The following is a 14,283-nucleotide window of genomic DNA, read 5'->3' on the forward strand; positions in this document are numbered from 1 at the left end:
AGTTCTTTAAATCTGACAAAATTCCAAGTATAGATTGAAAAGGTAGTTTTCTGGCTGTTAACAAGGTAGTCCTCTCCTTGATTCAAAATTGATTTGTCTCTGCAAAAAAACAATTATTTTGAAGTTCCTCGGATCTGTTCTAAGCTAACAAACCAAAACAACCAATAAAACTGAGGAAAGTATTATATTGACTCTAATTTTCTGCATCTAAGAGACTGACATAGATTTATTCATTGATTCAGAAAGAAATTTTATTTAGGATATGGCATATGACTAGAGTGGAAGTGATAGATGAATTTTAATAACACAAAAGTCATTTAAGCCTTTTGAGGTACCTTTCTCTCCTTTTCCCCCCTCTCCTTTTATTCTTCTTTACTCTATTCTCAACTTCTCTTCTGTCTTAACCTCTCCCTCCTACTCTCTTTCCTCTCTTCTCTCCATTTTTCTTCCTCTCTTCTCCCTTCCTTTTCTTTCCTCTCCTCTTCTTATGCTCTCCCTCTCCTCCAATATCTGCCTCTCCCTCGCCTCTCCTTTCAACTCAACCCCTCTCTTCTCTTTCCGTCCTAATCTTCTCTCCTCTTCCCCTTTAAATCTTTGTATTCTGACAAGGGAAACAGCAGGTGACAATATTGTTGTTCTTGTGAATAGAGGGAAATGTAGATAAGAGATATTTGGAAAGGAAAACGAGGCATGGAATTATTACCAGATTTTGGCATGGCTACCCTTGCCTTAAATAATGTTGCCTGTACATCATTTCTAATCATCATCCTAATGCTGTTCTTCCTTCATCTTTCGTTGTGCCTTATGGATTTCTCCATATACAGCAAGGTCTAGTATTTCCAACTGATCCATAAAGCCAACTCTCCCTGCAGTATCTCACATTCCTAATTATCCTTATGCTTAAGCTCATTTTGTGTCCTTAGAACACTTTTTTTAATATTTTTCATTTCATCAGCAAATGTTTTTGTAAATAGAAGACATTTTTATGTAATTGATACTGTTCTTGGTCTCCCCAAATTATTGTTGTGAATTTGACTTTAAGCATAACTGGTTTTCTTAAAGTATGATCCTTCTTGGAGAACTATCAATGGTGGGCACTTCATATATATCATTACTACTACTACTAATAATAATAATGAATAATTTATTACATTCTTAGACTTCAAAGTTGACAAGTTCTTTTAGTTATCTTGTGAAATATGCTGTTCAATTTTTATTATCTTCTTTTTTTCAGATGAGAGCACTGAGGCCCTAAGAAGGAAAGTGAATAACCCATGATCATCCACAGGTTATTCTATAGAATTCAAGAATAGAAATTACTTCCAGAAGCTATATCATTCATCCCATACCTAAAAAGGAAACTCCATTAAAAGTTCAAGAGAAATTCATCATCCAGCAAGCAATTAGAAATTTCTAACCAGGAAAATATCTATCAAGATAATATGTACCAAGAAAACTCAATCTGCTTGCAAACATTTCAAATCATCAGGCAATGTTTCTTTACATTAAGCCTAAATTTGCTTTGCATTTCTACAAATTTCTCCTGATTCAGTCTTCTGGGATGTCATAGAATAAGTCTAATCTCTCTTCCATTGTTAGCCTTCCAAACTTGAACAGAGGTATGTTGACCTTCATTAGTCATCTGTCCAGTTAACCATCCCCAGCTCCTTCACATAATGCTCAAAAAGCAGGAGAGAGAGGACCTCTATTATCTTGACTGCCTTCCTCTGGGAATGCATCAATGTCCAGGTTGAACTGTTACACCTAGAACCAAATACAATACTCGAGACTGATCTGCTCAGGATCATGAATAACATGGCTATCTCTTTATTATTGAAATGTATGACTTTTAGTATAGCACAATATTATACTAGTTTATTTTTTTGACTATGAGTCTTTAGACTTATGTGGAGGTTGTAATAAACCTAGTTTTTTTTCCCCAGATTAATTGATGTTCAACTTTGTATTCTGTTTCTTAAACTATGAAGTGGTGGCAGCTAGGTGGATAGAGCACTGGCCCTGGAGTCAGGAGTCCCTGAGTTCAAATCTGACCTCAGACATTTAATAATTACCTAGCTGTGTGGCCCTGGGCAAGCCACTTAACCCCATTTGCCTTGCAAAAACCTAAACAAAAAACAAAAAAAAAACTATGAAGTAGATTTTTGAACGCAAACATAATTTATATTTGAACTACTACTGCATTTCAGTTTCCTATAATACCCATTAGGGTAGCCTGTATATATTTTTTGCATCCTATTGTTCAGCATGCCATGTTTTGTCATACACAAATTTGATTCTGATTCTATGTATGTCTTTTTCTACTTCATTAATAAAAATATTAAATAACAGAAATAACAAAGTAATTAGAGAATCAGGATTTGAATTCCACATATAGGTTTTTTTGTTTGTTTGTCTTACCCTCCACAATATTATATTGCATTGGCAGTAGGATGCTATTCACATTCTTTCTCATTTATGTGACCATGTTTATGGATTCAGAGAATTTATGAGCCTATTAAACCCAGAAAAAGATCTTCTGGAGGCCCAAGGCCATGAGAGTTGGCTGCACCGAGGATTCATTAGGAATAAGGAAACTCACATCAATGGGCACGCTGTCATAGAGGCGCTTGCCAATCACGGTCTTTCCCTGGATGTCAATGTTTTCTTTCTCCTCAATGGGTAGTGTCTGTACCAGCTTGCAGTCAATGTAGAGGGACACATTCTTGGCTTGAATGCTGAGAGCAATCTTGTGCCAGTTTCGGTCAAACAAGTCATTGACTGGAACACCCCGGAAGACCACCCGGACTGCATCCTCCATTACTCCCACAGCATTATACTCCACAGCTTTATTCTCCCCATCTAGCCGGATAGAGACCTAAAAGAAATTAGAAATTTTTTGAATGAGAAAGGACTTTTAAGGATGATATTTATATTCATTTAACATTCATTCAACATTTATTAAGTCCTATGTTACATTCTTGGCATTATATTATGAGGTTGGGATGCAGAAGCAAAAACAAAAAAGAACAAAAGAACAAAAGGTTCCTGGTCCCCAGGAAATTTGACATTCTAATAAATAAAGGTATATAGATACCTAAATAAAAAATAAAAAAAAGAAAGTGGAGGATCAGGAAAGACCCTACATAAAATGTGACACAAACTAAAGATCGAAGGAAACTGGGTATTCTGAAAAGAAGAGTTCATAAGGGTAGTTCAGACATGGAGACTGGAGATGAGATGTATTATGTTTATTCAAAGGTCAATTGGGTTGGAATATAGAGCTTATGTCAGAGATTAATATTAACACTAGTAAAGTAACCTGAAGGTAGATAGTAAAATGATTTAAATCTAAGATAGAGGAGGCTCTATTTTGTTGGCAAGAGGAAACCGCTAAAAGCTTCTTAAGTAGGAAATAGATATGGTCAGATCTTGTTCTAAGAGAATCATTTTTGTCATCTGTGTGAAGTATGGACTAGAGAGGAGACATTTTTAAAAATTAGGAGGCCATTAGTCCAGATAAATGATAACTGAAATATGGTTAGGGTGGGGGGTAATCATGTGTGTAGAATGAAGAAGGCAGATGTGAAAGATATTATGGCATTATAATTGAGAAAACTTGGCACCTAATTAATTATTTAGGGATTAGGAACAGAAAAGAGTCAAAGGTGATTGTAAGGTGATGAACCTTGATAACCAGAAGGATAATGGACCCTAAAAAAGAAAGAGAGAAGTTAGAAAGATGGGTGGAATTTGAGGGGCATGGAGAAAGATGAATTCTGTATTGCATATATTGAATTTGAGGTACCAGAGAAATTAAAGATAAATGCTTCTCTCCTCTCTACTACCCTTTCTTTTCTTCTCTCTCTCTCTCTCTCTCTCTCTCTCTCTCTTTGTCTCTCATCTTGAAAAACTAGTCACAGCAACTCAGAGGCAGAAATGAGGCTGAAGCTAAGCAGTGTTCTTTCATTGTACTACATTGTCTCTCCTCTAGACAGAATCATACAAAAAAAAAAACCCCAAACCCCCAAACAAACAAAAAAAACCAACAAGCTGCAGCAGCAGTAACAAGAATAAGAACAAAACTTCTATATCACTGGCTTATATTTCTCTTATTTTCAGTCATCACTAGACTTCCTTCTTATTTTCTACTCATCTTGTGTCTAGTCAATCCTTCCCTAAGGAGCTATCAGTGGTTACCAAGATAGACCGTGGGAGTTAGACCTATACCTTTAAGCTAGACTCCATCACTAGATAGCCCTGTAGAGTTTCAGTACTGAGCTCATTTTGGCAGCAGGAGAAAAGAATGAAGGAAGAATCAGACAGGAAGCGGAAAGAAGAGTCTGTAAATGAGATATAAAAGAAGGGAGGGATTCAAGAATTATTCCAGATGGCAAGAAAGGGAGTGGCAAGAGGCCAAGCATATCCCACCAGGTTTCCTGAAGAGGGAGAGTTAAGACTTTAAGACTAGGTAGAAAGCCAGAAAGCAGAAATTATCAGGGAGGAGAAATAGCTAAACCAGCTCTGGACAAAAGCCACGAATTCTCTTCATTGCAATTCACCTTGATGATAAGCTGGTTAAACTATCTTTGGAGTGACTGACATTAAACTTCTATTGTTCCCAGGAACAATTTGGGGAACCAGATCACTGATGTCAGCCTGGAAAGCTCAACTCTTTGTGATAAACAACCTTAATATGATGACCACAGGAGAAACATTACAAATATATATCCTATCAGTTCATTGCTCTATTTCCTTCACTTAAGTATATATATCTATATATCTATATATATATATATATATGTGTGTGTGTGTGTGTGTGTGTGTGTGTGTGTTTTATATGACACTACACATGAAATATCCTCAAATACACATGACAATGCCATTTTTGGAATAATAATAGTAATGACAGGGGAAAGCAGGTGGTTCAGTAGACAGAGCACTGACCCTGGAATCAGGAGGACCTGAGTTCAACTCCAGCCTCAGACAATATTTACCTAGCTGTGTGACCTTGGGCAAGTCACTCAACTCAATTGCCTTGCAAAAAAATAATAATAGATATAATGACAGTGACATCCAAATAGTTTTAAAGTTTGTAAAGTTTGTGTTTACAATAACTCTATCTCATTGGAAACTGAACAAACTAGTTATGTAGGTAACAGAGGTATGAATTTTTAATTAAATCTTATTTCCCAGTTAACATGTATTGATTTTTGTTCTCCTCCATAATCTTGAAAGGCACAAAATATCCAACAAATTTTATTGACTGCTTACTGTTTCAAAAATTTTTGTTTTTGTTAATTGCTAGTCATGCAAAGAAAGATGAAAGACCATTCCTCCTCTCAAGGAGTATTATGGTATGATATGCTTGAAAAAGATAAACAAGATAGATTGGAGATAATAAAAAGAAGTCACTACAACACAAAGGTAAGAAAAGAACAAAATCCTTGTAACAAATCTGTATAGTTAAATAATGTAAATTTCTAATTGGCTGTCAAAATATATGTCTTATTTAAAGTCTTTACTGTTTCATGAACTCAATTTTCATCTCAAGACTTATAATGTACTCTTTTTCTCATCTATTCCTGAATTAGTGCCTGAAACCTTAAGGATACTTCAAATTCAGTTCCTTCAAAATAGAACTCAGCATCTTCTCTTCCCAAATGACCTTTCAATTTCCCTGTCAATTCACTCGCTGTCCTCTCACTTCCCTCAAAACCTTGGCATCATCATTTTCCATTCTGCTTCATCTTCTGTATCAGTCAATCACCAAGACCTGTTGGGGTTTTTCTTTTGAAACTCTCCTTGAATATTTTTCCACCTACTGCCATTCCTATGTCAAAAACCCTAGTTCAGACCATTAACACCTCATGCCAGACAACTACTTCATCTATCTACATCCAGTCTCTCCCCAACACTGAAAAGATGTGTGATCCTAAATCACCAATTTGTTCAAATCATACTCCTGGTTCAAAGAGTTCCATATTTCCTTACAGATGCCTAAGTCTTCAAATTAGGATTCAAATGCTGCCATAATCTTCAAACATATCTTATTCTCTCCAGTATATATCCTCCACTTCTTTTAGACTAGTGTCCTCCCAGGCTTCAGAACACCTATCATCATTTTTTCATTTTAAAATTGAAGAAGCATGGTCTGAAGGAAAAGAAATTTTGCTTTTTAATTCAACAGTTCAGAAAATATCTATCTTCCTTTATAACAATAACAAAAATCATGATTAATACCCAATTATTAGTATCCTTTTTTAATCATACTTTGTATTATTCTAAATTTGTTTATATACAATGAAATAGACACTTCGGTATTTCTAGTCTCATTTACATTTTACTTTTTTATACATTTCTGCTATTTTTTGAGGGGCATACTGGACAGGTAGCTCCCTTCATTATATCTCCCACTATCAACTCTCCAGAAATGGGCACCTTAATTTTTCATATGTGTATGCTGAGATTTAGCATACAGCATAGGAAATAAATTTAGCATATGATGAGCTAGGATTGGAACCTTGCTCTTCTGACTCAAAGTTCATGGCTATCTCTGCTTAATGATCATTTTCTCATGATAATATAATTTTGTTTCAAATGATTAATACCTAACATGACAAATTTTATTTGAACTTTAGGGTGAGTAAAACTTCTGATCCAAGAACCAGTATTGGTTTTGGGCAAAAAGATCAAATCAGTTCCATATAAAGGAATGCTATAAACACGTTCCAATGATCAGTTGTTCATTCAAACCGTGGGAAAAGAGAAGCAATGACTAAGTAGCATTATTGAGTTTCATGAAGAGGAGGTAAGGAGTATCACAAATTAAAAGAACAGTCACAGATGGCAGACAGCTTAGATTACCTGCAATTTCCACCCCAATGATCAAAAGACTGTCCCACTCATTTGGTTTCAAAAATTCCAAAAATTTTTCCACTGAGAAAGATCTTCAATTGAGTCTGAATCACTATAAAGTCCTTAATATGAGAAGCTAATTCTTTAGCTATCTTTAGGCACAAAGCTCTTTCACAAGTATTTTAAAATATATGCTTCATAACAATCCTAAAGTTGGAAACAGGATTATTAATTTCATTTCATAGGTGAGAAAACTGAATGCAATAGCTAAAGTGGTTAGTTAAAGGCATCACCCACAAAATCCACTTTTGTTGCTTCTCTTTTCTTTCCTTCCTTCTCTTACCCTTGTGCCAAGTTTATAAGAATAAGGAGATAACTGCTGAAAGATAGAACCAAAATTTCATAAGTTTAGAAAATTTTCAGGTATAGAAACCCCTATAAATTTAGACTGGCAGCTTCTTTGAAATTTATACTATTAGATTGTCCTAAAATATTAATAAGTGAAATGAGTATATTAACGTCCCACAATCATGATGTGTCAGATAAAGAAAGTGAACCCAGATTTTATGCAGCTAGGTAGCAAAGTGGATAGAGTGCCATGTCTGGAGTAAGGAGGACTCCTTTTCTTAACTTCAAATCTAGCCTAAGGCATTCATTAGCTGTGTGACCCTGAGCAAGTCATTTAACCCTGTTTGCCTTAGTTCCTCATTAGTAAAATGAGTTGGAGAAGGAAATGACAGGCCATTCTAGTGCCTTTGCCAAGAAAACCCTAAATGGGGGTCATAAAGAAAGACCCACTGAAAGATTCTTTATTTTGAGTATGACTCTCACATTTCTATATAAAAGTATTTTCCTTTTCAATTTTGTGATCTAGGAACCACACATATTTGATCTTTATCTCCTATTTTACACTTGAAAAAACTGAAATTCAAAGGGTAAAGTGACTTGCCCAAACAGGAAATGGTAGAACTGGGATTAAAACATAGGTCTCATATTGATAATTCTATTGCTTTTCTATGACTACATCACAATAAATTCTTCACAGGGGATCATTCCCTTTAGGAACCTCAGAATTGTTGCCATACAGTCATTTAATCATTTCTAATTTGGGAGTTCCAACCAATATTGCAACTTGAATCCTGTCCATTTTTGCTCATTCTGTACAACTCCTGACTGTGACTTCTACATAGATCACATTTCAGGACCTACCCAACATTCTGGAGCATAATTTTTGACATTTTCTTGAAATCTTAAAGTTAACAATGGATCGTTCTATTAGTCTAATAGTCTTCTCTCACTCCCACCATATGACCTAACTCATTTTCTCTTATCATAAAATGACTTAATGAGGGCTTTTATCATTTTCATATAGAATTCCTCATATGATACAATCTGTTCACCTCATCATTCTCCTCTTCAGTACCCTCTGTTTGATGCTCAGTGTTTCAGATCACTTTGCCACAGGACATCACTGGTAAAAGTATTATCATTGAAAAAGAATTCTGTCTTTCAAGAGTTTATTGTCTAATGAAGGAAACATCACCCCACCCCCAAGAGAGTGATGGTTAAGAGTAAAACTTTAGTCTGAAAAGTTGCAATAAACTTTTGAGATCACAAAGGGATGGATTGATATTATCTTTTAGTAGATAATAACTATGTGACCTTGACCATGTCACTTAATTTCTTTCTCTGAAGTGGAAAAGGAAATAGTATTTATGCACTGGGGAGATTGTAGGTGAGATGGTTATACAGTTGTCAACAAAGTTTGGAAATGAGTGGAAAGGGACAATTTAGAAGAGAAGGGAAGAGAATAGAGGGATGAAAAGAGAAAAAAAGGGAAAAGATGATAAGAGAAAAAAATGGCACATAGAATATTAGCAGTGGAAGGGAACCTAGAGATCGTGTATTCTAAACCTTGCATGATACTGATAAGAAAATTGAAACTTAAAAAGAGAGAAAATATCTTGATTCAGAGTGAAAGAATTACTATCAGAAAGTATAAAACAGAGGGCAAAAACCAGAATGCTATAGTGAAAAGAGCAACACAAGAGACTAGTGGTGGAATCCATAGCCACAATATTGACCTTTGTAATTCTAGAAATTTTTTCAAGTCTCAGGTATGCAAAATAAGGATAAGGTTTTCATCCAGATATTTTGAGGTCCCTTTGAGCTCTAATCTGCATTTCATACTTTAGTGTTTACTAAAACTTTCCTCATAATAACCTTATAAATAAATGTGTACATTATATTATCTGCAAGTGCATACATTATTATTTTCATTCTTACAGATAAGGCAGCAGAAGTTCTGAGAGATAAGTGATTTCCTGCTGTCCATCAGAAATCAAGTGTTAGTGCTAAGGTTTGAATCCAGGATTTCTACCTCAAAGATTAACGTCCTTTCTAAAACAGGGTAATTCTAAGAACCAAGAGAACCCAGGTGTCCTAAATGTTCTTTTTTCTATTTGGCCAATGAAGAGAAGAGAATTGGAGAAAATCTTAGCCTTATCCTTTTTTAAATACTTCCCAAAGGGAAACATGGTGGGTCATAGAAGAATTTGGCATCTACCTTCCAAAAGCTCATTTTCCAGGTAAAGACAAAGGCAGATGACTGACTGACACATGGTTGGCTCATTAACTCTGTGAGGAAGGGAGTAACAATTTGCCAGAGAATGAGATCTTTGATCACACATCAATTGGTTTCTGCAATGACTGTAATTACCAAGTTTCACATTGCCCACTTAGATGGGAACTGAAAATCACCTTCTGCAACCCATCAAAGTGGAAAGCCAAAAAATATTTTAGAAGGTAGCGAGAAAATAGCAGTTGAAAATTAAAAGCCAGGATGAAGAAATAGATGAAATAAAGATAGAACGATATTTGAGAGAGGGAGAAATAACTAACTCAAAACACTCTGGGGCAAAGTTATTCTATTCCATTTTCTATTATGGAAATAATTCTGGAGTCTGGAATAATGTTGCATGCCTATATTGCTTCTTTTAGGAAGGCCAAAGCTGGTAAATCTCTTAAGCTCAGGAATCTTGAGGTACAGAGTCCATCTATACTAAGTATGTTATTAATCCAGGAAGTTGTGAAGACCCCCAAGACTATCTAGAGGGGTGAACCTGTCAGGTGAGAAATGGATCAGATTAAAATCAGCACTGATCACACATCATATAAAGAGTTGGACTTGGAATCAGAAAAATTCACGTTCAAATCTGGCCTCAGACACTAACTACTCACTTCACCTCAACCTGCCTCTGTTTCCTCATCTGTATAATAGAAACAATTACAGCATTTACAATTAGAGTTTGTGTTAGACTCTATCAAGATAATATTCTTAAAGCAATTTGAAAATATTAACATACTATATAAATACAATAATATTATCATTATTATATTATTATCAACGAGTATCTTTTACACCTGCAATCAAGGAGAGATAGAGAGTTATAAGGAGAAAGAGAGGAAAGGAAGCAAAAGGGAGGGAGAAGAATGGAAAAGAATTACTGGAAAGGGAGTCAGGAGAAATGATACTCTTGTGGAAAATATGGAGAAATATAGGCTAGATGATAATGGGGGGGCATTAATATGTCACCTCCACTAATACCCCTTGATAACTTTATATCCTTTAACTACATGCACAAATGCCTTATCTATATATGAAGTCCTAAAACCTCATGGATTTAAGAGTACAATCATATTCTAAAAGTGGAAAGAGTCAGTGATAGTACTCAGGTTAGCTATATATATATATATTATTCTTTCTGGCTTTTTCTGAGGAACAGATAATTTGGAGCTTCTCACCATCAGGTGGTCTGCAGTGTTATAAATTTGGCAACAACAATTTTCAAAAGCCAGCTACTAACTTTTTAACAGGAGGGATTAGGATCTGTCATAGTAAAAGAAATGATAACATAAATTATACATCTTAGATATATTTGAAGTTAATAGTTGCAAAAAGTATTTTTTTCCTTTTAAAAATTTTGTTATATCTGAGTTTCAATAGGTTTTCTTCCCTTGCTCCCAACCCCTCACTTAGAGAAGGTCAACATCTGACACAAGGAACTTGCCTAAATTCCATTCCAGTCGTTTAAAATGACTCTTAGAATGAATAGAGGTAATTAACAGAACTAAAATAGTAAATACTAAGGAATGTGCCTGTCCAAACTTCAAAATTAAGATAAAAAACTCATCAGGGCAAAAAATCCAAAGAGTTAGGAAGAAGAATTAAATGGAGTGAATAACAGTGGTCAGTGGTCAAAGTTAGGAGGAAGACAACACAGATTGATCAGAAGTATAGAGCAGAAGCACAATGATTATCAGTTTATCTCAAATAAAGTCTCCATTTGAGAAAGCATCCCTTTTTATGGAAGTAGTATGATATCCCAACTGATTTAATCTTTCTCTCTAACAGATGCTAGTTGAGTGACCCAAAGCATGTTACTTCATGTTGCAGATTGAAGAGAAGGTACTAATCTATATTGAGATAGGAAGTCCCACTTTGTGAACTCTGTATTAATGGTACCATTGATCTACTAAAAAAATGCCTTTCTTTTGAAGTCCAATCTGCAATAACCATAAACTCACATGGCAGGCACATAAATTCCAATCATCATTTCTGGCACCATTTTAACCTAGATGAGGTTTCTCTGATTCTGTCTTTCAATTAGTACAGCTGTCTCAGTAGAAACAGTGTCAATTTTCCTTAGTTTTGTAATATTTTTTCTTTCCTCAACATAATGCTTAAACACTCGTCACTTTAATAAATAGTTCATGGTCATTAGGGTCCTCCTCTTTTATCACACTAGAAAACTTCTGCATATTTAGCTAAAAGCTATATATTAGTTAATCAATCAGCACTTACCATATGCTAGTGTTATGCTATATAGTTGATATTATATGCATTGTGTAAAACTCTGGTGATAGAAAAAGAAGCAAAAGATAGTCTCTTCCCTCAGCAAGTTCACAATCCAATGAGGAAGGCAACAGGCAAAAATGTACAAACATATTTTATATATTGGATCAATAGGAAATAAAATCAAGAAGGATTGAGAAAGACTTCCTTTTAGAAGATGAGATTAATAAATCATAGGTAAAAAATTACAGAATCTAAAGGGACACTAGGTGGCACAGTGGCCAGAGTAAGAACCCTGGAGTCAGGGGGACCAGAGTTCAATTCTGACCTCATGCACTTAATAATTGCCTAGCTGTATGACCTTGAGCAACTCACCTAATCCCATTACCTTAAATAAATTTTAAAAAAATGAAAACTTCCAGCATTTAGTCAGCCACTTATCCAAAGCTCTCTCTTTTTTCCTACATTGGCCTTTCCCTACCTCAAGTCAAGAAGCTGACCTCAAAGTTATAGCAATCAAATCCAGCTAAATAATATCAAGTAATCTGATTCAGTCTTATATCTGAATGATTGGAACTTTTGGAAGCAGAGTTTTTATGTATTAAAAGCAAGATGGAAACTAGTGATTCTAAAAGCATAGGAAGATTAGTCAATTGATTGAGGGATGATGACATACCTGTGGAATTCCATATTTGTCTATAACTTGCCAGATATACCAATCTTCTCTTCGTGAAGTTTTCCTGAAGCGGAAGGTAGTGACAAAGGCATATTCATCAGGTAGACCTTGGGGAAATACATCTCTAAAGGGAAATAAAAATGGCAAACATGAAAAAAAGTTGCAAGAACTATTAATTTAACTATGCATTCAAGATAAATTCATAATATGATATGACTTCTAGAAAATTTATTATATTTTTAACTTTAGGTTAGGCTAGGTATATGGAAGAAGAAAATTTATAATTTCCCTATATTCTTTCCTAATATGACTATATCTAGATTATGGCATTCAATTCTTAATAGCATATTTTAGATGGAATCTCAGAATTTCTTAATTTGCATTTCTTCTATTATGAGTTATTTGGAAAAACTTATCATATAGCTAAGAGTACCCTGTATTTCTTCCCTTGAGAAATGCTGTTCATGTATCAATTGGGAATTGGCTTATATTCTTATAAATTTGAAGCAGTTTCTGATAGATCTTGCAAATGATACTCTTATCAGAGAAACTTGTTGCAAATAGTTTTTCCTATTTTTTTCTTTTTAATTTTAGTTTTATTTGTTTGGGCAAAAGTTTTCAAATTTTAACTGATAAAAGTTACCCATTTTTATCTTTTGTAATGGTGTCTTGTCCTTTGTTTGAACATGATATTGTCTATTATACTTATATTTTATCCAAGTTTCTCAAATTGAATATGATTTTGCCTCTTACATTAAAATAATAGAACAAATTGAAATTTATTTTTGTATAAAGTTGTAGCTTTCCCAATAGTTATAGTGGGTCATTATACCTGTAGTTAGCATTTGGGGGTTTAAATCAATAGATTATAAAATGTATTTGGTTTTCTAAATTACATAGCTAGTCTTTCTTTTTATCTAATCCAATTTCCTTTGAATTAATGCCTGGGGAGGCAAGATGGCAGTGTGAAGGCAGGAATACCCAGAAACTTGTTCTCCAAAAAACTCTAAAAGCCATCAAATTATGATTCTAGCCAAAAGTCTCAAATAGAGATAAACTGATCATTCAGAACCCACAGAAAGACTGAGTGATATAATTTCCTAGTCCAAGACAAGTTAGAAGTTCCACAGGAAAGGTCTGTTTCACTGGACTGTGGTTTGGAAAAAGTTGCTATGAGCACAGCCAGGCCTGGTACCTAAGATCCCTGGGAGAACCTGGGTCCATGCTAGAAGGAGCAGTTTCTAGACCTCCTGGCCAAGGGATCATGGGGAACAGCTTGAAGGAGTGGTGAGAGAACTCTGCCACACCAGAGTGAGTGTGGAGTGGACACTAGCCTCAGAGCAGCCCTGTGGTAAAGCCAGTCTGCACCTCCAGAGCACAGGTTACAGACTGTAAGGAGGTAGGAGAAGACTGTAGAGGTCTCTCTTCTCTCCCTGGGGCAGGATTCAGCTGTTTTCCCACACCCAAATCCAGGTTGCAGTTTGGGCTCCAACCCATAGCTGAGCAGGGATTCTCCTCATAGCTCCCGGGCAGAAGGGAGGGCCTGTGGTCATCCACATAATAAAGTACAGGAAAGAGAACAATCACAGCCTCTCATAAGGTCTTGGAGGAATTAAGGTACCTGTGGGGTTTCCTAAAACCCCCAAAACCTTACAAGTGTGGTAAATCAGTGATAGACAGTGATAGATAACAAATGAAAAAGAAAAATATGACCACAGAAATTACTGTGGTCCAATGGAAAATTCAGAAAATGACAAAATTAAAGCTTCTGTACCCCAAACATTCAAGAGAAATAGAAAATGGGCTCAGGCTATGGATGAGCTCAAAAAAGACTTTGAAAAGGAATTAAGGGGGAGGAGAAATGAGAACAATGAGAACAACACAGATAAATCATGAA

The 14,283-nt window shown here is 35.3% G+C and overlaps 1 protein-coding gene across 2 annotated transcripts in view; it reads right to left on the bottom strand.

The window, feature by feature from the left end:
* COL22A1 (collagen type XXII alpha 1 chain) overlaps positions 1–14,283 on the bottom strand; it is a 665,867-nt gene that overhangs the window by 471,814 nt on the left and 179,770 nt on the right. For both annotated transcript variants that reach the window (XM_074202703.1, XM_074202704.1), the window contains exons 5-6: positions 12,387–12,510; positions 2,600–2,875 (exon numbers count right to left, since the gene is read on the bottom strand). In XM_074202703.1, coding sequence (XP_074058804.1) covers positions 2,600–2,875; positions 12,387–12,510 — 400 coding nt within the window. The remainder of the gene's footprint in view (positions 1–2,599; positions 2,876–12,386; positions 12,511–14,283) is intronic.

The sequence above is a fragment of the Macrotis lagotis genome, chromosome X (genome assembly GCF_037893015.1).
Source record: "Macrotis lagotis isolate mMagLag1 chromosome X, bilby.v1.9.chrom.fasta, whole genome shotgun sequence".
NCBI classification, from domain to species: domain Eukaryota; kingdom Metazoa; phylum Chordata; class Mammalia; order Peramelemorphia; family Peramelidae; genus Macrotis; species Macrotis lagotis.